The 27,151-nt window shown below is 47.1% G+C and overlaps 2 protein-coding genes across 8 annotated transcripts in view; one reads left to right on the top strand and one right to left on the bottom strand.

Moving 5' to 3' along the window:
• Positions 1–15,509, bottom strand: part of LOC126525083 (rRNA methyltransferase 1, mitochondrial-like) — a 63,408-nt gene extending 47,899 nt beyond the window's left edge. The window contains exons 1-3 of the mRNA XM_050173145.3: positions 15,412–15,509; positions 15,030–15,196; positions 7,227–7,524 (exon numbers count right to left, since the gene is read on the bottom strand). Of these exons, the coding sequence (XP_050029102.2) occupies positions 7,227–7,524; positions 15,030–15,196; positions 15,412–15,429 (483 nt within the window). The 5' untranslated portion in view covers positions 15,430–15,509. The remainder of the gene's footprint in view (positions 1–7,226; positions 7,525–15,029; positions 15,197–15,411) is intronic.
• A 240-nt stretch (positions 15,510–15,749) lies between these two features.
• LOC126525087 (cholesterol transporter ABCA5-like) overlaps positions 15,750–27,151 on the top strand; it is a 201,818-nt gene continuing 190,416 nt past the window's right edge. For 3 of the 7 annotated variants that reach the window (XM_072287327.1, XM_055067517.2, XM_072287325.1), the window contains exon 1: positions 15,752–15,997. In XM_072287327.1, coding sequence (XP_072143428.1) covers positions 15,893–15,997 — 105 coding nt within the window. In that variant the 5' untranslated portion in view covers positions 15,752–15,892. Of the gene's footprint in view, positions 15,998–24,587; positions 24,627–27,151 lie in introns of those variants that run through there. The other 4 variants (XM_072287332.1, XM_050173149.3, XM_072287329.1 and 1 more) reach the window with 4 other exon arrangements.

Here is a 27,151-nt window from a genome sequence, read left to right as displayed (position 1 = left end):
CCCATAAGGCAGCGCCAACTGAGACTAATGGCCTAGGCAGTGTGGCAGTGATGAAACCTCACCGCAGCCAATGTGGTAACAGGCCGCAAGCCATCGTGGAATGCTTGCCGTTAAACAGCATGTTTATACGGGTAGCTCATCATGTTACCAGTCCCAAGGTCCTACGTGCAAGTTAGAATGACGGCTGCTGAAGCGGCGTGAAGTTAATCGCCATATATGCAACACTAACTGCATGCTAATTGTCCCGATCTTCGTTTTATGAAATGCGCACTGCCAATGTTGCTGTCCCCTCTGTCTATGTCGCATTATCATTTCGATCAGTCCTGTCAACCCGGTCAAACCTTCTATAATCAGAGGGGGCCCCAGCTGACGCGGTGCCGTTCTGCGAATTGCAGCATTCAGGAACTGTGTTTGTGATCAATAAAACTTGGTGCTGGGCTAGTTGGTGATGCATTCTTTAAAACTGATGGTAGCGCTAAAAAGGACGGACACACGATGAAAAGCGTTTCCTCGTCGTCGTGTCGTCTTTTCATCGTGTGTGTTTGTGATCCTTGCATCGGGCCAACGTCAGGGAATGCTCGCAGTGACAAAGTCTGCTACCGCACCAGCCGGGGTGACCCAACAGCAGCGTGCTCGGTAGCCCTTTTGTAGCAAAAACGAAGTGACACGCTTGCTTGGGTGACACCGAGGACATGGGGCTCCGCGGCACACGCGACGTGTGGCACTGCACGGGCTTCCACAATGAATGTATCAAATGTTCGAGAAATCGAATAGTACACATTTGATTCGTGAATTGAATTATTCAAATGCTCACTATTTGATTCGCTTTGGCGGTATTCAATATTCGCACACCCCTAAAAATTTTACGTGTGATATATAAGTGTGCATGTGACGAAACAAACTTGCTAGACACCTTGGCATGACCTTGGGAATTAGGCATTAGGCAGCGCACTGAAGATCTCAGAAGTGCTGGGATTTGGGTCATGCCCATTAACAACTAGGTACACATGCCATCAGTTTAGGTGCTAGGCTGCTAATAAGAAAATTATGAGATTACTAGCCCTGCAACTTTCGAAGATTACTTCAGCAGTATGTGGAATTATTCATTAGTAACCAGTTTACTCAAAACGAAATTTCAATGCAGTTGGCCTTAACCATTTCTGGTTCAATGATTCCTGTAAGTACCATAGTTTTGCAGGAATTATCCAACATCAAGTAAAACAATAAAACTATCTTCAGAAATGTGTATGTCAGTAATTTGTGTATGTCAGCTTTTTTCCCCAGATAAATATCACTTCTCCTGCAATTTCAGAAATATCCATGCATCACATCACACCGTCTAATGCACATAGTCGCCGACCGATTTTCCTGACCTCGCGGAGAACCAAAATTAGTCCAAAAAATCGAAGACTCTGAAAACTCATTCAGCCAATAAAAAGAAAATTTATTTGCCTTAGAGCGGCTTAAAGCAATCTCCAATAATGTCTTTCTTCATAATATGCTTGGAGGCAATGAGACTTGCTTGGATTTGCACATGAGTCAGTCGACAAGAGCATCCACCGGGTGGGCGATCTCCGCCAATGAAGTTCACCATGGAGATCGAAGAAACGAGCCACGTTTCTTCGCACCACTTGGGTCTCGCAAAGGTAGAGGAGGTGGCACCAATGATGCAAATTTAATTCTTAAATTTAGATTAAGGGGTTTTACATGCAAAAACCACTATCTGATTATGAGGCACGCTGTAGTGGGAGACTCCGGATAAATTTTGACCAGCTGGGGTTCTTTAATGAGCACCTAAGTCGAACTACATGGGAGTTTCTACATTTCTCCCTATTGAAACGCAGCCATTGATCCTGCGACCTCATGCTTAGCAGCGCAACACGACAGCCACTAAGCAACCACAGCGGGTCAGATCACACAAATGCAAAGTCGCGCCCACACACACAAAGACGCGATGTCTCTGAAACACCTGCTCAGTGGACAAATGTGAAAAATAGCAACCAAAACTTTAGAAGAAAGAAAAAACAGATCCTGCATTAAGTGGTTATGACGATAATGCTGAACAAAAAAAACGAAACAAAACAGAAAAAGTGCCATCCCCTAGAGCATTTTGTCAACCAAGGAAGAGTGCACACAGCCTCTGAGACAGAAGGATGGCACGCACTCTCTGTTGATAGGTACATTTATTTCGCATGCACCCCCTGAACCACTTCACAAGGTGCTACACAGTGCCTTTTGTTTCAGCAGTGCAGTAATGGCACCCTCTGAACCATGCCATTCACTTTAAAAGGTGCAGGACTGGTTCACGATTTTGCTGCACTTTCCCTACTGTCGGTGCCGACTTGGCGCAGAAGTACAGGTGCGAAACAGCAGCGCAGCAGACGACACGTCACATATGCGGAAGCGCCGTTATAACCTCGCTTACGCGAGTCTGCTGTGTCTACGCAAGTGTGGATGTCTTTACACCTCAGAAGCCGATCATACCAGACGTTAAGGACTTCTCAAACTTATGCACTCCGTGCGCATTAGTCGGAAAAAACAAAACGCCTGCACTGCGTCTGCACCAAAGAAATCGAGCTGCACAATTTTTTAACTCCGTGTGAACTGGTTGACAGTGGTCCGGGCGAATCGAACGGACCTAAGAGTATGCGCCTCTCAATCTTACGAGGCTATACAGCAGGCTACTGGAAGCCAAGCCAGATGAAAATCCAAAATGGGCTTCTCTAAGATTGGGTAGCAAGGCTTGGAACGAGCGATTTAGTTCAGAAAATTGAACTTTGGGGCCTAAATTCGTCTTAAAAATCAGTTACAAAAATGCATTAGCTCTATGGAAACCCTGACAGTGCATTTATGAAGTCCAGAATATCCATCAAGCCTGAATTTTTGGAGTCTGAAAAATCCATTGGGTATTGTACCATGATGCTACGGAACAGCCACCACAGTGTGGCTGCACTGAGGAGGAGGGAGACGACGTGGGCCCGCTTGATAGAGCGTCGCCATTTTGGCCTTCCGTTAGCGTCTCTGTAATTAGAGTGTATATAGCATTGGGCATCAGCTACACGTAACATTAATTTGGTGGAGGTGGACGTTCCCCGTACCCGTCATGGAGCTTTGCAGCGGTTGCAACGGCGACAGTGCAACTTCGGCTCCTGCTGGCGGCACATCATCTACACAACCGTCTCCGCCTGCAGCCCCGACCTACGTCGCCGTTTCCCCCCCTCGGGATCCTGGTGTTTTCAACGGAGCCGGCAGTCCTGATGTTGACGACTGGCTCCGCTTATACGAACGTGTCAGCACCAGTCACAGGTGGGATCCGACTGTTATGCTTGCGAACGTTCTTTTTTACCTTGACGGAGCTCCGCTTGCATGGTTCCAGACTCACGAAGAGGAGATCTCGAGCTGGGATCTCTTCAAAGAGAAGCTCCGCGACCTTTTTGGCAATCTGTTTGGTTGCCAAGTCAATGCCAAGAAAGCGCTTGCCACACGTGTACAGACGTCGACCGAGTCCTACGTGTCGTACATTCTCGACATCTTGGCCCTTTGTGCCAAGGCTGACCTGAACATGCCTGAGGACGATAAGGTTAATCACGTCCTCAAAGGCACTGTTGACGACGCCTTCAATTTACTGGTGTTTACGAACGTCACCAGCATCGATACGATCCTCAAGGAGTGCCGCCGTCTCGAGCATGCTAAAAGCCGCCGGGTATCCCAGCACATCATGCGACTTCCCAACACAGCTGCTACGTCATCCTGTGAGGACCTCTTCCACCAGTCATCGCGATGTGACAACTTGACCCGCATCATTTGTCGTGAGGTTGAAGCGGCACAACCGGCAGCCCCTTCATTCCCGTCACCTGATCATTCTGCGGTGACAATCTCCTTGATCCAGGCCGTCGTCCGTCAAGAGTTGTCCAACGTCGGCCTGCACTCCATTCGTTCCGTATGCTCAGAACCTCTCTCTCCACGCACGGCCCCACCGCGCCCTTCTTACTCTTATGGACAGCGCAACCCCTCCGAATGGCGAACCGTGGACGACAAGGCGATCTGTTTTAACTGCCAACGCATTGGACATGTTGCTCGCCACTGCCACAGCCGCTGGACTTCCCCGACACGCTATTCTCCTAATTACCACCCTCGCCCCTCTAGCGCGTCCTTTTCCTTCACCCCTTCTATGCCCACCCCATCATCTGACCCTGCGACGCCTTTGACACGACCCCGCTACTCCTGCTCGCCTTCTCCCTCCCGTCGTCAATCTCGCTCGCCCCCGTCTCGCCGTGCTCCTTCTCCGACCTACTCGCTGCACCCCCGACCGGAAAACTAGACAGTGCAGCTTCTGGAGGTGAAGCTGCATTGACGACATTGGCAGAAAATCCTCGCTTCACCTTACCCACGAACAAGAATCTTCTGGACGTTCTCGTCAATAATGTTCCTGTGTGTGCATTGATTGACACCGGGGCGCATGTGTCCATTATGAGTGCTGCTCTTCGCCGTCGGCTAAAGAAAGTTCCGACGCCTGCCCCGAACCGAGTTGTACAAGTCGCCGACGGAGGGACTGTCGCTATTGTTGGCATGTGTTCTGCCCGACTCACCATTGCTGAGAGACACACCGTCGTTCTCTTCACCGTCATCGAGCATTGCCCTCACGAACTCATTCTCGGTCTGGATTTTCTTGCCCATCATTCTGCCCTCATTGACTGTTCGGCCAGCTCACTCGCCTTGACTTGCCTCTTCTTGCCGACCCTGTGGACCCGCCTCCAAGCCATCTGAGCTGCATAGATATTATTTGCCTACCACCTCACTCTGTGACACACGTAGACTTGTTGTCCTCACCAGCTGTACCTGACGGTAATTACGTGGCCGCACCAATTCCGGCCGTTATGCTTGCACATGGTGTTATCATGCCGCATACTGTGCTGAAAATTACTGGCAACCGCACCTGCCTTCCACTTGTCAATTTCGCGCTAACCGCGCAAGTTCTGCCTCAGGGGATCTCCTTGGCTATAATTCGTGCTTTGCAGGCTGATGAGGTCGAGCCATTCACAGTGGAAGATCGTTACAGCTCAGCCCATACTGTGACGTCATCGCACAGTACTGATGTCAACATTAAGAAGATGGTCTCCTCTGACCTTACACCTACTCAAGCTGAAGCCCTTTGCCGCATTCTTGAAGGCTATCGCGACATTTTTTACTTTAACAATCGACCCTTAGGTCAAACGTCCGTCGTGGCCCATCGCATAAACACTGGCGATGCGAACCCTATTCACCGATGTCCATATCGTGTTTCTGCATCAGAACGAGCTGTTATCCAACAGGAAGTCAAAAAGATGCTTGCAAAGGACATTATCGAGCCTTCCTGTAGTCCCTTGGCTTCTCCCGTTGTACTTGTCAAAAAGAAGGATGGAACGTGGCGTTTTTGTGTAGATTATCGCCACCTGAACAAAATCACAAAAAAGGACGTGTACCCTTCGCCACGTACTGATGACGCTCTAGACTGCCTGTACGGTGCCACCTATTTTTCTTCTATCGACTTACGGTCCGGATACTGGCAAATATCCGTCGACGACATGAACAGAGAGAAGACGCGTAACAATATTTACCCAAATCTTGCGCCCATCTTTTTCCAAAGAAAATAGGTTCGAAAATTCCTTGTGCGTTACAATCGGATACAAAACCAAAACTGCGTTTGCAGAGTTGGCCACCACCTACTCTCAATTTTGAGTGAACTATTTTTGCACGGCAGTCTCTAAACAGTAGGAAACCCACGGTACAATACAATGTCCGACACACCAGAATCGCAGCTGGATTCGAGACTTTTGTCACCCGCCAGGTGTCCCACTGGTGCTATGGCACAGCAAAGCACCTCGGATCCATCTGCCATTCAGGCGCCTCAGACACTGAATCATACCGCGTCTCTTTTGTCACATGTCAGGCATCCAATCAAGTGTTACCGCACGACAGAATGCCTTGGATCCAGATGCCATTTTAGCGCATCGGACACCGGATCGGACCATATGTCTCCTACTTTATGGCAGCAAGTTTGTGGTGCGATCATTATGCGAGGAAAGAAAAAATCCGCCTTTGTTGCACCTTGAGAAAATGGATGTACAGCAAAGCTGGTGCTGGCACTAGACAAGCACCACCACAAGCGGCATAGCTCACGCATGCGTGCACGTGTGCGTAAGACTGCAATATAGATCCTCATTCTTCTAAGCCGTCCGCCAAGCGCGAATGCCTTATTGAAGATCAATGTTATTTACGCACTACTTGGAACAAGGACCAGTCCTCGTTCTAAGTGGTGCGCAAATAACATTGATCTTCAACTGTAACCAACTAGCCCAAACCAGTACCCTGCCTTATTGAACTAAATTAATAATTAAAAGTAAACTGCGCCAGAAAACGTGTACGTGTAAGACATACAGACATACAAACAAAATGTGTAAGACATACAAACAAGCTGCAGACATAACTACAGACTGTTATTGAAATATACAAGAAAACATAAATCTGTTATGTGGAAACTGAAAGACAAAGCCCTTTTCCAGCTGCCATTTGAGGTCTGTCTGAAAGGCTCCAGCCGCTAGGCAGCAGTAACGTTAGCACAGTATATAGCCTCATTGTTGTACGCCCTCCACCTAGCGAAAGTGCGTTATTTAACTAATTGAATTACTCAAAGTAAAATGCACCAGAAAATTTGTAAAGTATGACTTTCACACTACCTACAGGCATGATTGCATCGGATTGTAATTCGAACATATGAGAAAACATAATTTTGTGACATGGAGACTCAAGCATAAACCCCTTTCCCAGCTGCTGTTTCTTGGGTGAGCATGCCACGAAAATCCCAACCAACTAGAGGCTAACAGGTTTGCTGTAAAACACACTTTCTGATTGGAAAAGTAGGCGGTTTGCTCATTATGCGAGTAAATGCGGTAATCTGTGGCCATGTTTCACACTATTGCGATTGTGAATGAAGAAGTCTGAAGAATGACTGCATGACGCTAACAACACTTTAGTTTTTGACAGTTCACAAGAAAAACCTTCAATGCATTACTGAAAACTCTATAGGGAGCTTTTCCTTTATTTTCCCTTGACTTTAGTCATTCAGATGTACATCATCACTTCGTTTAAGAAATTCAGACAAGAAAGGGTTATTAACACCATCCCTCTTTAATGTGCCTTTGTGTCTAATGGCACTTTGACATGTACCACATGACGCCCTCACCCACCTGGTGGTTTGCACCCCTACACAGCTGCCCCAGGCGACTCTGCGGACATCCGTTGACGGGAAGTTCCTGCTCCTTGGCCAGGTCCAGTATCTGCAGCAACAGTGGGTTCTGCTCCAGCCTGCTCGCGCTGGACAGCTTTCCAGCATCAACATGCAGCTCGTACAGGATTCGCTTGCGTGAACGCAGCGCAAGCAGCACGGGGTGCAGTCCAAACACGTGCTCAGCGCCCATGCCTGGTTTTGACATCTGCTCTTTGCTTGGACGTTGCTCCGTTGACTTCAGAGTTGGTCTTCTGATACTAGAACACACGCAAGGGAGTGCGACATAAGGCACATAGCACTGTCCGCGTTAATGGCTTACAGAGACAGTGACACGATGTGAAAATGATAGGTGTAGTCTTACTTATTTGTTTAATACCGAGTTCCAATGGAAGATATGGAGCACTTCTGGAACAGCATGTTCTGCTTTTTGGAGCAAGACGGTTCCAATGGCAGATTGAGAGCACGTGAAGAGGCAAGATCACTCTGCAGGGCAGCCGAAACTGCTCAGCGAAAATCAGCGGAGGGGACATGAACTCTCGTCTGACGCATTTCCTTTTTCTTCCCTGCATGCTTCTATTCATGCTGGGTCTCTGGTATCGACAGACGCCGCTACATTGGGTTGCACTACTCAAGAGCAACAGCTCTGAATGTGACACTTCAAGTTCAGATTCGAGTAGCGCTGCATCTGACAGCAACGCTGAAGCAACCACTTATGAGCAAGCCTTCAAGATGCTGTTTCACGTCCTTGTCAAGATCAAAAGTTGTCGGCAGTGTCGAAGGCATTGTTCACTGCTACTCTGATGAAGAGGTACCAAAATTTCTAACAGACCGATAGGAAAGAAAATAGTTTAGCAATAAATATTCCGCTATTATAGCAGTTTCACAGGCACTTCTGGCTGACACGACCAGTAGTTGAGAGATTAATCGCCAACTTTGCTGTTTCTTCGATGTGCCCATCAAACAGGCACGGTGGGGTACCAGTTAAATCTGTGGAAACTGTTTAACATATTTACTTATTATTTGACCAGTAATGACTATAAAATTATAAACATCAGTATTTATGCTTATTTTGACTTGTATATGTAATGTTCTTCCATGTGTTCAGGTACAGTTGACCCACTCTTTAAAGGGATGGTGAATAAAAAATTTGTCGCAGAGATTCCTGTCTCCAGTGATAGTTGTCACACCGAGAGCAACCAAAACAACACTCTTTCTGAGGAGAAGTGAGCGAAAAGTAATTATTTTAGTAACTATTTCTCAAATCACAGCACCTACCGGCCTCCTCCGAAAGCTCCAGCAAAACCGGATATCACATCATGCTTACCCACCTCAAGGCCCATTGCGAGCGATTGTCCACACTGAGCGCGCAAAGGGGCGAGTTGACGTTTGCAGCAACGCGCTTTCTTTGTTCGACCGTCCTATTCGGACCGCTTCCTCGTGTGAGCTGTTCGAAAACCTTATCCTTCATCTCGTCAATTTGTGGTTTGATGTGTGGAGCAGCCGTGTCAATGCCGCAGAATGCCGAGGGTCTGCTGTGCGCATGTGAAAACGGCAGGCAGCGGTAGTCTTTTTCTCGCATACCTCTCATGAATGCTTCTCCCATGAACCGCTGGCTTGTTCACGCTGTAGTTTGCGCACAGGTGCCGTTTCACCGTAATTTGTCGTTTGTACAACGTTCTGAGCCAGATGTTTGGCCAATTCTGCCAGAATGAATCGAAATCCGCATCGTCTGAAGCGATGGCTGACGAAAAAAAATTCGCCGACATGAGAGTGGTGGCGCCATCTCGTTTGCACCAAGGGAAGGAGTGCTCGGCTGCGATGAAACAATGCGACGCTGAAACCGCTGCACGTGTACTAGTTCACTCCGTGAAGAACAAGACGCTCCCTGCTTACAGAGGCGCATTTCAGTCACCGCACATGCCTGGCTTCAATCCTCACCTGTTGCTTCATCGCATCTATTCTCAATAACAGCTACTTGCGTGCATCAAGCACCTGCCGCACGAGAGTCGGCAGCCGACTGTTACGCTCACGCCGCCGGCCACACCTGCGCAGATGGCGTAGGTATAGGGAGGTCTACACGCGTCAATATCTTCAACGATTTCTACTTTTTTTTTTGTACAGTGTCTACTCACGGCACCTGTATTGTGCATTGGTAGCTTTCATGTTTTACGCGCCAGCAGCTACCCATAACATATACAACCAAGCAGGCGGAGCAAGCCACTTTGCGCAGAACGCAGAGTAATTTCCTTACGTCGCCTGACATTGCATAGCCTGAGGCCTAAGCGTCCTCGCTCTGTTGAAACCAAACATGGCAAAGCATTTGCGTGAATGAATCACGCTGGGAGCACCACCACGGATGCAACACTGTCAATGAGGCGTGCGCCTCTCGTCTCACTAACTCATTCATGACAGGTGCGAGCTTGCGATCCAAGCCGCAGGATCTGCGTTTATATCTGGTTTCCACTTATGATGCCGCCCCTCATCTCCCTCGGCACCGCGGAGGGGGACTGGTGCGGCGGGTCGTCGTCAATTTCGCTTGCCGACGCAGACAGATCGTATAGGCATACGCCTTTATCGTTCGTGGTCGTTCAGTAGGCCGCTCATCCAAGTCGGAGTCATAATCTCCGCTCATGCTATCACTCTCACTAGAACTTTGCATTTTGCACTGCGCAGCGCGAGGAAAACAAAACTGCGCAGCCGGTCAGTTCGCTTCACGGCTGCTGAGGGTAGCTGCGACGTAAGATCCGCCGGCTTGTTGTCGGGAGCGCTTTGCGAGTGAAGCGGTGGCCGCTCATAGAGCGTCAAAAATAAAGCCATCCGCTCAAAAGTAACCCGAATAATGACTATATACTATAGCAATCGTGTCTTAGGAATGCAATTGTGGGGCTTTCTCTATATTCTTCTATTTTTTTTCTGTATCCCTTTAAAGGGCCCCTCACCAGGCCTCATAGCAAATTTTGTTTATACGCTGCAAGTTGTTAGGTGTCCTCTAGGGAGCGTTCTGCCGCAAAAGATGTTCAAATGAGCTCATTAATAGCCGAGATGGAAATATTTCAGTGCCACTAACCCATGATTTCAGCAAGCAGGCTCCACTGCCAAGCAAAACGCTCTCTCCACTCGCGCCGTCGAGCCTACGCAAGCGAAATTCCTTCCCTGCGTTCTCCCATACCAGACCTCGAGGATCGCATGATGCATATGTCACAGACCCAACCCTCATTTTTTTTTTTTTGCTCCTTGCATTTATTTTTTTTTCGGCACTACGCATTTCCACCGATGGCGTCGCTGGCAAGCTGTTGTCTTGTTCGCGCAGCGCACTATTTTGCGTGCTGTGCACAAGGAAACATGACTAGCGGTATAATTCAGTGCTACACGAATACTGCGGTAGAACAAGCGGATAGCAGAGCATGATCATTAGCTGCAACAAGGTAGAAAATGACATTGTTTCGGTACCTGCGCACATGACCGCACAACCATGGGAACAAGCAGACGAAGCGGAAGTACAACGCTCTTGTTTCGGTGCGAAGTAAAACAACGAACACAGAAATTCCGTTTGCGTGTTTTATTATTTCTCTAAACTTCAATTCGTCAATTAAAACAACAGATCACACAGATAACAAATGTTGTCTTGAATAATTCTTGAAGTCACGTGTCACCACAAGCGATGTCACACTGCGGACAGGATTACGTCACCGTCCGGCTTGGAGCGTGGCAGCCGCAAGAAGAAAAAACGGCGTTCGGTTTTAAATTTAAGATCTTTTCGTGGTGCCTAGCAATGTAATACTTTGCAGACGTGATCATTATTGCGCAACGTATACTCTGCGCTTGTCAGCTCAAAATGGCCAGACCTGGTGAGGGGCCCTTTAACAGTACCACACAAGCGGCGACTAGCCGGTCGGTTAGCGCCTTCTAACCGTGTGAAGCAACAAGATCAGAAAAAGTAAGGCATGCGCACCAAGTTCACTGAAAGCCGCTATCCCCGATAAGCCGGGGAGCTTGCACCAAGTTAATCGTGCCAGGGGCTGCGCTGTGCTGATGGAGAGAGCCTAGCAGACGACACTTGCGCTTCCAGTGAACTAGGTGCACTTGTGCTACTCTTGCTGATCTCGTCGCTTCACGCTGTTAGAAGACACTGACCAGCTGGCTTGATGCCACTCGCGCGGTATGCGGTACTGTTAAAGAATCAGTCGACTGTACATTTGTCAGAGTGTGCATCGTAACCGCCTGTGCAGGCACACAGCGAAAAAAACCTGCATGCAAAACGTAGCAAGCAGCTTCGGCCTCTTAGAAAGCTCGGTGCATCAGACCACTAGGGCCACTGGTCGTGAAATTTCCAGCAAACCTGGAGAAATTGCAAACAGATTTCTACGAAAGTCGTCTGTGCCTAATCAGTGTAGGGTTAATTAGTAATGATAATGTTGCTTTTGTTTAATTTTTGCGATTCAGTTTGCATACGAGACTACAAAACATTAATTTTGTTACTTCTCTGCAGATTTCTAGAGTGCCCGGAGTTCCTGATTGCATCGAATCATGTCCACATACTGCAACAGGTATCACTACCTATTGCGGTTGTGTTCTGGTTGTCACATCTAGCCAAGAACTCCTTTCTATAAGCGAGAATAATTGTGACCTCCTTGTGGATGCAGCATATCCCCTGATTGGCACGACTGGCCCTACTCACCACTGACAATATCAAAAAGCCGACGACTGGTGTCGGTTGTGTTATATAAATCTCGAGAAGGGTCATAGAAATCAAGATTGTTACAATACAATCTGCTAAGTCCACTAGGCCACAAACCACAGTGACTGTAGCATAACTGTGGCAACGAGTAACTGGCAAGCATAGCTCCGAATATGGTAGTCTGCAAAGCCATGCTGTCTGCTAGGAAAAGGGCTGCTTCACTTCATATTATGATTTGAGTTCGACAATTCCCTGTAGCTCTCTGGAATCCCAGCACCCGACATTGAGCTTACCGGTGCTGTCACCATGTGTGTGATATAAGTTTCGTGTCCCGTTTACCTCTGGCCAGATCCACTTGTCCCGTCCCCTTGTGCGTTTCATTAGGCGTCTAGTACATCAAAGTTTAAATTGTCCTTTTGCATGTTATCTTGGAGGATGTTTCCTTTTCTTCACCAACGCCGACAGCCGCATGTGCAGAGCCGCAATGCAGAAGTCATCAATTTGCAAAAGTTTGATATTTTGCTCATGTTTTAAAGTGGAGCTTTATTTGCCTCTTCCTTCAACTTTTCCACTGCTGCTGCTACGGCTTTGCATGCCACGGCATCAGGAGGTGCCCTCTGACACACCCTGGGGAACGCAACAATGCCCGCTGGACGCTGAAATTAGGTGTAAACCCCTGCAAAAGCATTGTAGGAGCTGCAGCGCTTGCCTCTACGCTCATGTGCAACAGCAACGACAGTCCACTGAGGAGGTAGAGAGAATAGAGAGAGAGGAGGCAGAAAGTGGGTACAACCAAATCCCATACCGACGCACTTAGGAAACGGGTGGTTAACCTTACCCCTCTGCACTCGTGGCAGTACACCTAACATGACAGGGGAGAAACAAAGTGCATCGTCAGAAAGCATTGCTCATTTGGGCTCTCTTCAGTGAAGGGATGAGTGAATGCACGAGAAGTCTCTCTGTGTTCCATGTACTACTTGGACAAACATAAGTGGTGCAGGCAACGTAACATTTAACATCCCATCACCACTATCCTATGCCATCAACATCTCCGCCAAATACCGTCAACAAACGCAAGCAGCACAGAAAGTTTCGCTTACATCGATTCCCACTGTACGTGGGGGTTCCGTATATTTTTTTTTGCATTTGTACATTTTTGTACATTATTTCCACTTTTTTTTGGTACATTTGCTTCTACCCTGCTTTTCAGGAAATAAATCTCCCATTGTGGCCTGTCTACATCTTCATAGTGTCGTGCATGCTGTTCAAACACACTGCATTGCAGAGAAGCCGCTGCGGCGGGTGGAGACAGCAGATGATAATCACCTCTGGCATGCAAGCCATGCTGGGTAGTTGAAGATTTGGTTGCGTGGTGTGCATGAGCTTTTGCCATATCCCTGCCCTAGTTGCAAGGCCTGTGTCTGACTTGCACATTTGGAGGCGCCGCTCTATGCTGTAGTGGCATGCTCACCCACGGAGTTGGTTGCCCACTCAGACTCTACCATTGGAATTCTATATAAGAATACTGCTAGCCTCAAAAGACCACAGCAGGAAAGGGATTAAAGCAAAGCACATGAGAAGATCAAATGACAATACTGGATTAACTGGGATAACCAATACAAGAATTTTCTAGCTCGCTGGATTCCCTCCTGTGCAGCCACTTGTTACAAGGCCTGATGTAGCAGCATGGCAGACGACCGAGTGAACCGTAGCAAGTGCCAAAATGTGGCAATGTCCTGCTCCCACGAGACAACCAGCGTCGTGATGTTACGACACCGTTACCATCTGGAAAAACAAACCAAAACTACTTCGTAGAAAAGCTATTATATTAAAATTATTTAGGGTGCACCAAGGCTTGCCAGTATGTTGTAAGTGCTGTCATGTGGTTATAAAGTGCTGCTGCATTGGGAGCATTTCAGGAGAAATAGAAAAGTTGCATCGCCACGCTGCAAGGAGGTGAACTTCCCAGTCAAGACAGACTCTCCCCCTTTGCCATCATTAGTGTCTGCAATTGACAGTCCTTCTCTGTGTTGCTCCATACCACACCTAAGGGGCCATCTATGTTAACATCACAAGCCACGCATCTTTCGTCGCTGCCATGCAGCACCCTTCCAGCAACTATCTTGTGTGTTCTACATTAGACAATTTATTGAGTCACATGCCATAATCTGCAATGCTGCTGGTGGCGCACCTTGCATATAAGCGTTTATGCATGCAACCTTGATTCTCTGAAGTATGCAGAGTTGCCTCAAGGGGAAGGCTTTCGTTTCAAATTTCGGCTGTTTTCAAGCTGTGGAGTGGTTCGATGCTTTGCAGGCACGATCGCCTGCGCATGATCTACACACTGCACTTTCCTACTTCCAAACGCCCAAACATGCTGAGGGTGCCCTTTGACAGTGTGCACTTTCTGCTGCAAACCACAATTTGAACATATCAAATAACAGTGTCTCAATCACTAGGAAGATGTGATGATGGCTGTCATCAAAGTGGCTAATCCTGTCAAAGTGACAAGTGAAACCATGACGGGCATGAAAATTGTGACAATTTCCTTCTTTCCTTCCCTTCTCTCTCTCCCTGTGATCTTTGTTTTCCCCTTTCCCATTCCCCCGGTGTAGGGTAGCCAACCGGACGTTATTCTGGTTAACCTCCCTGCCTTCTACTTTTCTCTTTCCTCCGTTGTTATCCTGTGTGTGCTACAGTAACGCACAAGCATCAAGGGCAGTTGTTATCCTGCAGTGTTGCTTCATACACAGCGGCTACGCGAAGTGACAGCTGCATTTGCCTCACGTAAACGCACAATTTGCGTAAAACAATATGCGACAATGAAGCAGCGTCCAATTATGCCTTCCTTTGCTTCCATATAACAAGAACAAAAACATCTGCGCTTTTATGACGTACATTATGACTTTCGTTTCTTCAGCTGGAACGAAAATTCCAATAAAGGGAGCACTTTTCTCTTTCCGCCTCGAGTTCCGTTGAGCGGAGTGTACTGCGACTATACAACGTTTGTAAAATCGATTCAGTTTTTACAATGCACGAATCACAAACATCCAAAACATCTTGGAGTTCAGGGGGCTAAAGTACCTGCGCTTTTTGGAGACTAGTTTGTCCTTTTCACGCCTCGAGTGTATGGCCAAGAGATCCCCGCTAAGTGCATCCCACTCTTCCGGGTTAGACTGACGCGAAAAACAAGCTTTCGAGACGGATGGAGGGCTGAGGTACGACGTCTTCAAGAGCCCTCGCATCCAGGCCTGCACAAGAAAAAGCCGCATGTAAGCACAAAGAAGATGCGAACAAAAACGGCATTTTAAAATCTCACAGCACCAGGAACCGGGAAAAAAAAAAAACGGACAAAGCGGCCTCTCGGCTTTACACGTGGTTTGCAAGTGTTTCAAGCGTATCACGTGTTAGCAAGTGTCCACAGAAAATGAGAAGGTTGGGCACATTCGAAACAAACTTCACTCACGGTGAGCGGACGAGCCATTGGACAAATCGCTTAAGTAGGATTAAATGTTACGACGTGCACAAACCAAAACACGAGCACGTTTTCTTCGCCAAGGTTGACCGCTTGAATTACGCGTTTTTACGAGTACTACAGCAGCGCCATTTAGGTGCGACATGCAACTACTTGTTACAAAATATATGTTATTTACGTTTTGTTTAGTCTGTACAAATACAAAAAAAAATGACGGTATTGCTTAAAGTAGCGTGGTTATTTTTACAACTTTGTCAAGGCGATAAAGTAGAATGGCTACAAGAAGAAAATCCGCTGTTTAGTCGTTCAGTTTCGATTTCAATCCTCTCTTTTCTGCTATCGACCGTCGGTGCGGAAGCTACCAGCCGCTTCGCTCGATATGCGCAATACGCGCGATAACATGAAGCGCACCGCAAGCACACCCACGTAGCGCTGTTATCGCGCAGCTATTGAAAGTGCAGCATTATCAGGTATGCTGTTATCGCATGTGAACCTCAGCTCGTCGGGAAAGCAGCAGACCGACGCGATGTCGGGCGCCGTGCGGGCCACACGGGATGAGATTATCCTGGAAGACTTGGTAAGCGATTTCGAGCTCGTCTTGCACACGCGTGCCTGTCTCTTATCGCAGCACTCGCTGGCAGTTGTAACGGTTCCTTCTGTGACAGCACCTGCCGGGGATTCTGCATAATGCGGCACAAAGCGCTCTCGCGCGCGCGCGTTTCTCCATCCTGTGCGATATGCGCGTCGCCGGGTGTTTGCGCGCTTGGTACGTCAAACATGCGAAAAACAACGAAAGAAAAAAAAACCTCGCTGGCGCGAACATTGACCTTGGCCAGGCCGAAGTCGCCGCCACTTTTGAAACAATTTCTACGTTGATGGATATGTTGTTCGCTGCATTTTCCTATTCTTGTAAACATTTCATTCGACGCTCTTCCAACCTGTAAGGCTGCGACGCAGTACAGTGAAGCCCGCATTAGGCGGATAATTCGTTTGGTTGTGTGTTTCGCAGTGATGCAGCAACACATCGCTCGTGAGCGATATGTGTAATTGTACAAGCATAATGCGCAGCAGCGGTCTTGGTTGCTCGTGTGCGGTGCTTTCATGGATCACACAGATGATCAGCAAAATATACCTGCCCAGCTGCCTGCGTGTCGGTCAATTGCCAAGGCGCGTGTGCGTTCGAAAGCGCAGCGCACTGTTTGTTAGTCCTACGCGAGGCGCGGCCGACGAATCCAGCGTCCGTTACAAGCTGGCGCGCACGCTATAACGTGGCCTTCAAATAAATACTGCGCGTTTAATATTTCATTTATTTCCACCTCAACGGCCTGAAGGTGTACGAGGGAGGGCTCCACCCGAAGTGACAGTATCAGAACATAACGCAGTGAACGTCGAGAATAGAAAGAGAAATAAAAAAAAAATCAATTACAAAAATTAATTTTGGCGGCAGGGTAAACAAGAAAAAATAAGATCATGTGGGCTGGAGTAGGGGAAGCGTACGTTTCAAAGGATCAGACAAGATGGTTTCCCGGAATGATTTATACTGTCAGTGCATGAAACTATATATGTTTTCTGGGAGGTTATTATTTGGTTATTTCATTCGAGCTTAGTGAAGTCATCATTGCAAATGTCTGGGTGATAATGCGTGTTACGGGACGTACGACCGTGGTTTAAGCGGTTAATACTGACACATGTTTGACAATTGTCAATTTTATTGTTAAATGAAGGTTTAAACCTTTAAAAAAATATACACTGGGAAGCGCAAGAGCGCACTAAACAGCTTACTACGATGCTCGTTTCTAAGAAACAGTTTCTTTCGGTTACGATAGACCCAGGAGGCCGATATATGCGTCATGACGCACGTACACATTTTTTTTTTTCGTGAGCAAGATTAGCATACCTAGTTTAATTGCTACACGACGTTACAGTGTAACGATATAGACCATCTTAACAGTAAAGAGAAACACTGAATCAATTTATATTGCTAAGGTACTCTTGAAAAAAAACTCTTAATTCGTCGATTTCGCGGTAATAGATTGATTACTGAAACAGAAAAGGGGCGTTCCAACTGTCTTTTGTTGATTTCGCTAGTTTATTGTCCCTTTAAAATGTCGTTGAAACTATGTTAAAGATAAACATCAACTCGGTTCAGCTTAGTAAGGAGAATGGTCTGTAAACTCTGTTCACGTTCGTAAATCTAGATTTCCGTTTACTGAAAACCACGCACTTTCTTGGTGACATCGGTGGGACGCCACGGGCCTCATTTTAACGCGACAGTGTTAAGGGCCCCTTGTCGCAAAAAAAACCGGTGTCGGCGGAGTTCTCCGTGAGCGAAAATTTCCGTGTATAAGGTACTACATGTATATGCCACGCCTTACGCTTGCGTATTTGGGACGTTTTTATTTTTTTTTTAGCCAGGAAAAGTGCTGAAACGTTTCCGCGTTGAATCAGTGTTGTTTTCTAACACGATTTACTGTGCGTAATTGAACTATGCACAGTAAAATGAAACTAAGAATGAAAGGAAAAGCCGAACATTCCCATTTTTACAACAGAAAAATATCGTGAATGGAAAGTACAGTAATTCTTTTAATTTCAAAACAACTTTATTTCCTTTTCTCTTTACGCTTAGACAGAGTTGTGAAAAATTTGTCGTGAGCACTGAGCGAAATGAATTGTTTTTTTTCTTTGCTATCCTTAATTAACGATCGCGTGCTAGCTTCACCACCCAGGCAGACAAATCTCATACGCGCGATCCAGTCATTATTAATGTCTGCAAAGCCTAGCTGCTCCCCGCGTCAATTCTGCCACTCCGAGCATGGCTATATATACGTATATGCACTGCAAACACGTTTGATAGTAGGATAGCGCCGCGTGCCTTTTGTCTTGTCGTTTGTTCAGCGGCGCTGTTATCTGCGCGTGTGTAAAACCCCTAAATGAAGAAGTAACGACCTCCTCCTAACCTTGCCGCTTTCTCTCTCGCCTGCCATGCCTCCGCAGAGTCGACCCTCCTATTGGTCGACGCGCCGTGGTCACGTGCTAGCGCGCGCTTTTTTGGTCCGTAAGCAGACGCCGGCGCCATTCCCGGTTATCGAAATCGCGCTTCGGTTGGTTTCTGGCGGCGGAGTTTTGGCGGGAAGCGTTTCGCTAGCGCTGGCGCCGTTTATGTATTGCGGCGTTGCCTAGCTTATGGGTGCAACGACCGAGGAGGCTAGGGAAAAGGACTTTTTGTTATTCCGTCCGGAAGAAGCAACGCGGCTCACCGAAAGATTTGACTGCACAAGATCGGCTGGGTAAACTTTGAAAATGCGCGGGACCCGCACCTTTGAGAGGAACGTGGCCATTCATCAGAAGTCACTCGTATTTTTTCGGACGATTTGGTGAGAAGCGCGAGCGTCTGCAGCCTTTCTTCGCACTAAATAACGTTCGGCATGGTTGTAATTGGAAACGTTCACTCGCTGCTACGAAAGCCGTGCTTCATGTCGTCTGAGCCTCGTCGTTCACGCTTCTGGTTCGGCAGGCTTCATTATCATGTTACGCACATTGTTTGGCGCACTCGTTTCGTTGTAGTTGAAACCGTTGCTGGGCTCACACACGAAAGTTGCGCTTCATATATGTTAGTTCGACCCGCCATTCAGTGACGCGTATTGCATACTGAAGTGACACGCATTGCTAGACGTATTTTTTTTTTTTTTACTTGGACCCCGCTGAAGAACTCGACACTAAAACGGCAGTCGTCATCGTTTGAGCCCCCACTGTTCACGCTACTCGCGGTGCAGGCCTAGCTTTTACGTAGAGCGCGTTGGCGCACACATTTGTATTTGCGGGGTTGCTACCAAAGTCGGCACTTACTGTGCCTAGGCACAGTAACGGCAGCGATGTCTTGAGTACGCCATATTTGCGCGCATAATAAATCAGAATGCAGATATCTGCTAAACACAGCCTAAATTATACTGGGTTCAAAGATGTGCAGATCTAAGCTGGTTGAAAATTGTTTAACTCGGATAGGTCGGGTAGAAGAAACCTCTAACGAAGGGGCGCGCAGTATGGTATGGTATGAAGAACTTTATTTAGGTCCTGAGGGATCAGTCTGGGACTGATGCGACCCATACTATGTTCAACGATCGGCGTTGGTAAAATTATTATGGCCACGCACACGGCGGCCTGACATATCAACATTTCTTATTTTCGAAATCATTTGTGAAATCCCACGGTGTATATTTTCTTCCGTGCCTTGTATTATTTTTCAAAAAGTTGTGCCATACCTAATCTTAGTTTATTCATCGTAGAGTCATTTCACCGAAGACCAATTTGAAATCCGAATCCTTCGGAATTACGGCATTAAGAAATTATGACCAGATGCATTACCGAGCCTTTCTGTAGTACCATCAAACGCGCCTTTGACAGATTACATTATGGAAGTAGTACACCACCATCGGTTAGTATAAAGCCTAGACCACACGTCTCTCTCTAAAAAAAAAAAGTGAAAGGTAAACATCCACATACAAAGCGTATGCTGTTCCATTTTGTCTTGGCGGCGCTGAAGTTCAAATGAAGCTGATCAAAAAGCACCGTTCGACAAAAAAATCACTCCGTTAGCTCGGTTGGGCACACCACCTCCAACGTTGACACCGCAGTCGAAGTGATCGCAGTGGAAGGAGCTTCGATAAAGCAGTGCAACGCGGATACAGGCAGTTATTGGAGTAACTCATTTACGAACGTTTCCTGTCATAAACGCAACAACCAAACCCTTCAGACGCGCCACTGAGTGCACTGCGCGCCAAAGGGGGCGGACGTTGGGAGCGTCTGCTATGGCTGTACCCGGCCTAGGAGCCGCCACCGTCGGCGCCCGGGAGGAGCCGAGAGAAGGAGCGCCGGCACAGGAGGAGAAGAGAGCAGATGTCGTTACTTTTGGATCATTTATGGGTTTTACGCGTGTGGCCTGTTACAACTGCATCGAGAAGCATTTTACTGATTCGATACACTCCCTGAAAGCTCATCGAAGAGGACAAAAGCTGCAGTCATGAGGGGAGTGAAAGTTACTCCAACAATGGAGTTGAGTATGTAAGAAAGTTTTTCTGCAAGATGGGGGGGGGGGGGGGGGGAGGAACAAAACAACTAAAACAAAAGTCTAAACAGGGTTTCGAAACAGCAGGAGAATTGAGAAACAGAAAAGGCATGTCACTGGAATTGTCATCCTTCTTTTTTTTTATGTGCGTAAGCATTTCTACGCCTATCCAACGACGAAAATCGCCCGTCCGTCACGTAAGCCGAATCGCTATAAAGAAATTAAATAAAACAACAAATTCGTCAAGAAAAACGATGGCGATGGTGAGTTTTGAGCCTACAACCTCACGCTCGGACGCACCAACGCTGGCGGCACATGAATATATCTGAACCCTATGAATCTGTTGTACCGACGGCACAAATGTCAATGGAGAAAAGTTTCTATAAAGTCTCTATTGAAAGATTTTGTCACGATTCAATAAAAGCCATCTCTAGGACCACAAGTACAGCCGACTTGGAGTATTGCAGACATTAGCAAAAATGTCGATATTGCGAAAGATTAATGCCAAACGCACCACATTCCCGATGCACTTCAGTGGTCGAGGAATGTGCCTTCCGTTGGGACGTTCTTCACCGACCGAAATGCCACTAATCTCAAAGGGCTCATGCGCTTATAGTCGCATAAGCAGTCAATGAGTTGATAAGGAGTGCTGATGATGAGTGATATGGTTTTCATCGCGGTTGATAATGTTTCGACGCTGATGGGTAAGGTGCTAAAGAGCGATAAGGGCTTGTAATGGTCGGATCGATTCCGATAAGGTCAATAAGCACTGATAAGGGTCTGATCAAATGCCATAAGGTTGATAAGGAGCGGTAAGAGTTGATAGCGTGCGGGTCATGTCCGATAAGGTTGATAAGGATCGGGTCAATTGCGATAAGGTTCATACCGACCGATTAGGGTTGATAAGGCTCGGATAAAGTCCCATAAGGTTGATAAGGGTTTATACTGGTCGGATCAAGTCTCATAACGTTGATAATGACGCCAGGCAGCGTGGAGATGAGCAAGTGGCACAATGCTTACGCATACTTAGACAACGGCCGTAGGAGTTTCTGCGTGAATTGTCTTTGGCATCAGATGCTGTCAAAGACCATTAGGTCACGAGGAGCTAGTCGCCGCCTGCTGTCCTTTTAATGCGTGAGCATCACCAGCGTCAAAGTAAAAAAAGAGTGTATGTGTATACTGTATGAAGTATAGGAAGGCAGTCACGTGGTAAAGACAGAGAAGGGTTGGGCGAGTTTGGAAGAGTGTGCATGTGTGTATGTTATACAGCTTGTCCCACATAACTTGAGCCAAACTTTTAAATATGAAAGGCACTACGGATGCTAGTTGGACCGAATGCATAATGTTGGCACCGGCCTAGAGTTACTCAGGCTATTCTTTATTTTCCCCTTAACTAATGGATTAGTTATGTTTAATTAATCAACTTTTTAAGTATTGGCTGCAGACCGAAAGTGTGATACGCGAAGTTGTAGAGCACCTTGATAAACTTCTCAACAAATTGTTTCGAACAGGATATATCTCACGTGGTATGTCTCACGTATTGGTATATACGAACAGGTACATCTCACGTGAACACGATATATCTCATGCCAGCGTTGAAATAGCTCAACTGCGCGCCTTCTATGTCCACTTTACGCACCTAGAGCCAAAATCATATCCGCTCTTTCCTCATTGGCGTAAGCCATATCTGCTGCTCAAAGTTGGTCACAGCCAAATAGCGTTGCTGTGGAGAACAAGCAAGGATACGGGCGCCTAAGGAGCACCGGATATATTGCAGTTCGCTGGGATTGGTTCAATCGAGGTACATAGGGTATATATGATCTACATCCGGTAAACTGGAACAGCCTGCGGGCGCACTCTCTCAGTGACTGACGCGGCGGTCACGGTGCGCAAGTGTGAAGCCAGACGCGGCCACCCGATACTGCGACACCGAAGTGATAACCTAACCTAACCTCACCTATGATGCGCACGTGCTGTGTGTGGGATCAAAAAAGAACGTCTGGTATAGACAGTAAGTGTGAGAAGGAGAGCAGACGGGGCCAGTGCGAAAATAGTCATCGTCTAAAGAAGACATGCGTAATCGTCCTTCAATATAGCCAAGGTTTTTTACCATTAGTTAGTCTTGTCCCAGTGTGATTTATCCGCTGTTATTCGAGTCCTAAGATTTAAAGTTGCAGCATCATTGTTCAATTCGAAAACTACTACAAGGTCAAATGTGTACAAAGGCAAAATTGTAGCAGCCGTATTCACCTTCCATCGTTCCCACGCGCTTCGCCCTTTTCTTCTTTCAAGCAGAATCAAAATGCTGCTTTCGTCTTTTCTTTTTCGTAGCCTTAGACGCTTCCGCTATCGTTCCATTAACTGAAGTGAATCCTAGGAGGCCCAAACATGTGCGCAATGTTTGAGCTTCAATGCTCCCCAGCGTGCGCACACAGCTAAGTCAGTGCGCTAAGAGAGCGCTGGCATGCTGTACCGCGTATATACCCCACGAATTGTGATTGGTACAATTGGAGCAATGATGAATCCGAGGGGCCCCACCTTGTAGCTGCAACGTCGCGAAGGACGTGAACAAAACTCCTCAGCTTTGACTTCAGTGTAGCGACGTGTCTTGACCAAGATAGTCCCCGATGTATGACTACTCCAAGGAAACTGTGGTGTGTTATTGCAGGTATCGCTACTCCGTTAACGATTGTCGGATACCTGGTCATTAGTTTCCGCGTGAATGCAATCACGGAACATTTTTCTGTTGAGAGCTGGAGGCCTTGACGCCGCAGGTACTTAGCTGGTATTTTCACTGCACGTTGAAGCCTAGCACGCATTTCGGTACGGGTGGCTCCAGACGCTCATATGCAGATGTCGTCCGCATATGTTCTAATCTTCACCGTGTTAGGAAGTTCAGATTCAAGGCCAATCAAAGTAACATTGAAAAGAGTTGGACTGAGAACTCCCCCTTGTGGAACACCTCGATGTATATTGTACTGGCCGGTGTTGCCATCACTTGTCGACATATACATGGTGCGGCCACTGAGGTAGCTAACAAACTATGCATATAGCCATCCACTGACGTCTAAATCTTCCAGTGCATCAAGGATTGCATAATGAAGTACATTGTCGTGTGCACCCTTAATATCTAGAAAAGCAGCTCCAACTAACCGATGCCTACTTTCCTGTTCAAAAGTGGAGACCAAATCGACTACACCGTCAATGTAAGAACGGCCTCTTCTGAATCCGTGCATAAACTCAGGAAAGCAATTATTGCTCTCTAGGAACCATTCCATCCTTGAAAGACCATTCTTTCCATTACTTGGCCGACGCAACTGGATAAGGCGATCGGTCTGTAGGAGGAAAGCTCGTTAGGACACTTCGCCGGCTTAAACAGCGCCACATTGCAACTGCATTTCCAACTATCTGGAACATTTCCTGACTCCCACGTCGTGTTATAAAAAGATAAAAGGATACATCGTGCTTCTGTGCCAAGATGAAAGAGTGCAGCGTACGTGATTCCGTCAGGTTCTGGTGCTGACGAGCGTCGGGAAACAGAAATTGCAGCGTCAAGCTCTTGCATCGTAAAATGTACTTCGAGTCGCTCACCAGGTGACGGGGGCGCGATGGTGACAAGAGATGAAGTCACTGCGTTAGGCTTATCCACAATAAGTTTACAGTAGTGCTCTGCTATTTCCAATTCGGTCCGGCCTTGATGTAGAGTCACGGCACGGAATGCATGTCTTTGTTCTGGAGTTCCCTGGTTACTTCATATGACCCGCCAGATCTTAGATAGAGGTTGTCTTGGATCTAGGTATCCACAGAATATCTTCCAACGCTGTCTGTCAAGCTTGTGCAGATGTCGAAGAACATGTCGTTGGGCTCGGCGACTGTTCGAAAGATCTGATGGTGACTTTGTTCTGTAATGCCGTTCCGCACGACGACGGATTGCGCGAAGGGCCTCATAATGTATGTCGACCGATCTGTGCCTAGGTACGCTAACTTCTCTGGGTTTGTCCCGCAGGGTAGATACAGTGATGTCCTCCATTTCGGATGAAGATGTCATACTCTGACAGCCGGTGTCGACAGAGGTCTTAAATAAAATCCACTCTGTTTGACGGATGCAACGTGAGGCTGAATGGCGAAACCAGCTAAACTGAATGTAAGTTGGGAGATGGTTACTACCATTAGTCTCTACATACGTCGACCAGCATGATGAAGACAGAAGGCTCCTTGATACAAACGTTAGGTCAATACAATTTCTGTAGGATGTGCCACGTCCTACAGAACACATTTCTTGAGCACATTTAGTCCCAGACTACGCATGAAGTCGGCCAAATGTTTGCCACGATAATTCATTACAGTGCTACCCGACAGGGGATGGTACGCGTTAACGTCACCAATCACAATATGAGGAACTTGCGATGCTTGCGCAGCACTGACATCAGGTGCAAGCAATCGATCCTTGCTCTTGGGTGGATGTATCCTCCAATCACTGTGAACGTGCGCCATCTGTGTTTTATGGCAAGGCATACCTAATTATTAATAGTATGTAATCATTGGTATCGTTACGAGACCATATCTGGACATATCCAGAAATACGAAAAGAAGAATCCATATTAGGTTCACAGATAACAACAACTGGAAATTGGTACTTAAATACCCACTGTCAGAAGTCCGACAAACGACCACGTAGACCTCGAGCATTTCATTGCATAACAAGCGATTGACGCATCCGTTCTTCAAACATCATCGCCATACTTGCGTAGTGTAGAACCACTAGAGGCGGTTCCAACACATCAAGTAGCAGCACGGCAGCCTTGGCGGCCGGGATATTTAGGCCGGAAAGATCCTGCGCATAGAGCCCATAAAATTTTCAACATGCCAGCGGTTGTATACGCGCCGGCAAAATTCTCTATTTTTCTAATAAAGAGCCCTCTCTCTCTCAACATACTCTTGATGTCAACATCATCCATCTTTTCATCCTCTTCAGTACGTGTAGGAGTGGTGCATAAGGGCGTTCCTGCAGGCCTTGATGGTAACGAGGGACACTGAGTCTCCGATGTGTTTTGGGGCCGATGACGGGTCGCCTTGCACTTTCGTAGAATACAAAGGCTTTGAAGCACGTGTTTCTTCATTCCTCAGGCAAGGAGGGGGTGGAAGCTGCACTTGAGCCGTCGATCCTTCTACGCGAGGAGGACTGCGGTCCCGCGAGGACGGCTGCGGTCCCGGGCTGTGGTCCCGTGGCGGATAGCCCCTGCCGCTTCCCTGTGTGAGGAATGGTCTCTAACCGTCTTCTTCAGAATACCGATTTCATTCCTGATCTTTGGGCACTCTTTTGACGTTGCGTCATGGGCACCAGAACAAGTTAAACACTTTGCAGCAATGTTGCAATTGCTGTCTCCATAAGGTCCACCACATCGTTTGCACGTTACTGCACCCTTGCAAACTGCACTTACATGCCCAATTTTATGCACTTATGACATTGTAAGAGCCTCGGCAGGTAAGGACACACCGAATGCCTCACATACCCAACCTTGACATGTGTTGGCAAAGTTTCCGACTGGAACACTAGTTTCACACATTGGGACCGTCCAAAACGGTGGAAGCTGAGCACAGGAGCCTATGATGACAGTAGTTTCGCGAGGTCAGTGTCTGTAATATCAATTTCCACGTCGTAGATGATGCTTGTCGTCACTTCCTTGCCGTATGTGGGGAATGCGCGAAGAGGGATGCTTCCCAACTGAGTGACGTTTGTCAGTGTTTCCAGTATTGTCTGTGTATTGACTTCCACCGAAAGGATGTTCTTTCGAGCGTTTATGCGTATTTCTTCGACTTGACTATGGGCAGTTCGTTCGAAATATTCCGAAATATTGAAATATTTCGAAATATTGGAATTAGGTAAAACTTTGACGTGATACTTTCGGCAAGAAACAAGCTGGTGCGTATCTGCCCTAGCATTAACAAAGCAATAGAACCAAAGTATTGATCTGTTACTCATCAAAAACAAGTTTTTAAATGCGGAAATGGGGTGGTTTACGTGATCCCCTTTCCTTGCGGTAAAGTACATGTGGGATAATCCGACAGATGCGTAAACGATCGACTTAGGGAACACAACGCATCGTTAAAATCCACAAGCTATACTCGTCTAGCCATGCACTGCAGAAACTGCAGCAACGGTAGGTGTAAGCCACAGTTTCGTGATACTCAGATTATTTTTGAATGAATAAATGTGTGGTGTTTAGTGGCGCATGGGCCAGGTATGACCAAAGAGCGCCAAGCCGGCAGATTATTTTTAGACACAAAGGTCAAGTAACTCGTGAAATAGCTGAAGCATACCATACTAGAAAAAGGGGTAGTGACTGCGTCAGTCACAACCATAACGCTGCACGATGGAGAGTATATATGCGTATCTTGACAGACAAGAGTTGCGAGAGAATTTCGAGGGGTCTGAAGTCTTGGCACTGGTGTCATTAGTGTCTCATCTTGCTTTGCTGCGCATGCGCGAGAACACTTTACCATATTTATAAAGTTCTTTCCGTCCAACAATAAATCCAGTTGAGAGTCGAGCGCTGTCCTGTCTACTTCCTTTCTGTGTTAAACTGTGTTTCTGTCTTAGGGGCGCTTCAATAAAATTTCAAGTACGGGCAATCGTCGAATCGGTCGCAATATCCCACCCATGATGTC

This window comes from Dermacentor andersoni, chromosome 3 (assembly GCF_023375885.2).
Source record: "Dermacentor andersoni chromosome 3, qqDerAnde1_hic_scaffold, whole genome shotgun sequence".
In the NCBI taxonomy this organism is placed as follows: domain Eukaryota; kingdom Metazoa; phylum Arthropoda; class Arachnida; order Ixodida; family Ixodidae; genus Dermacentor; species Dermacentor andersoni.
Note: the sequence above shows the minus strand (reverse complement) of the source record. Positions and strands in the feature narration are given on the sequence as shown.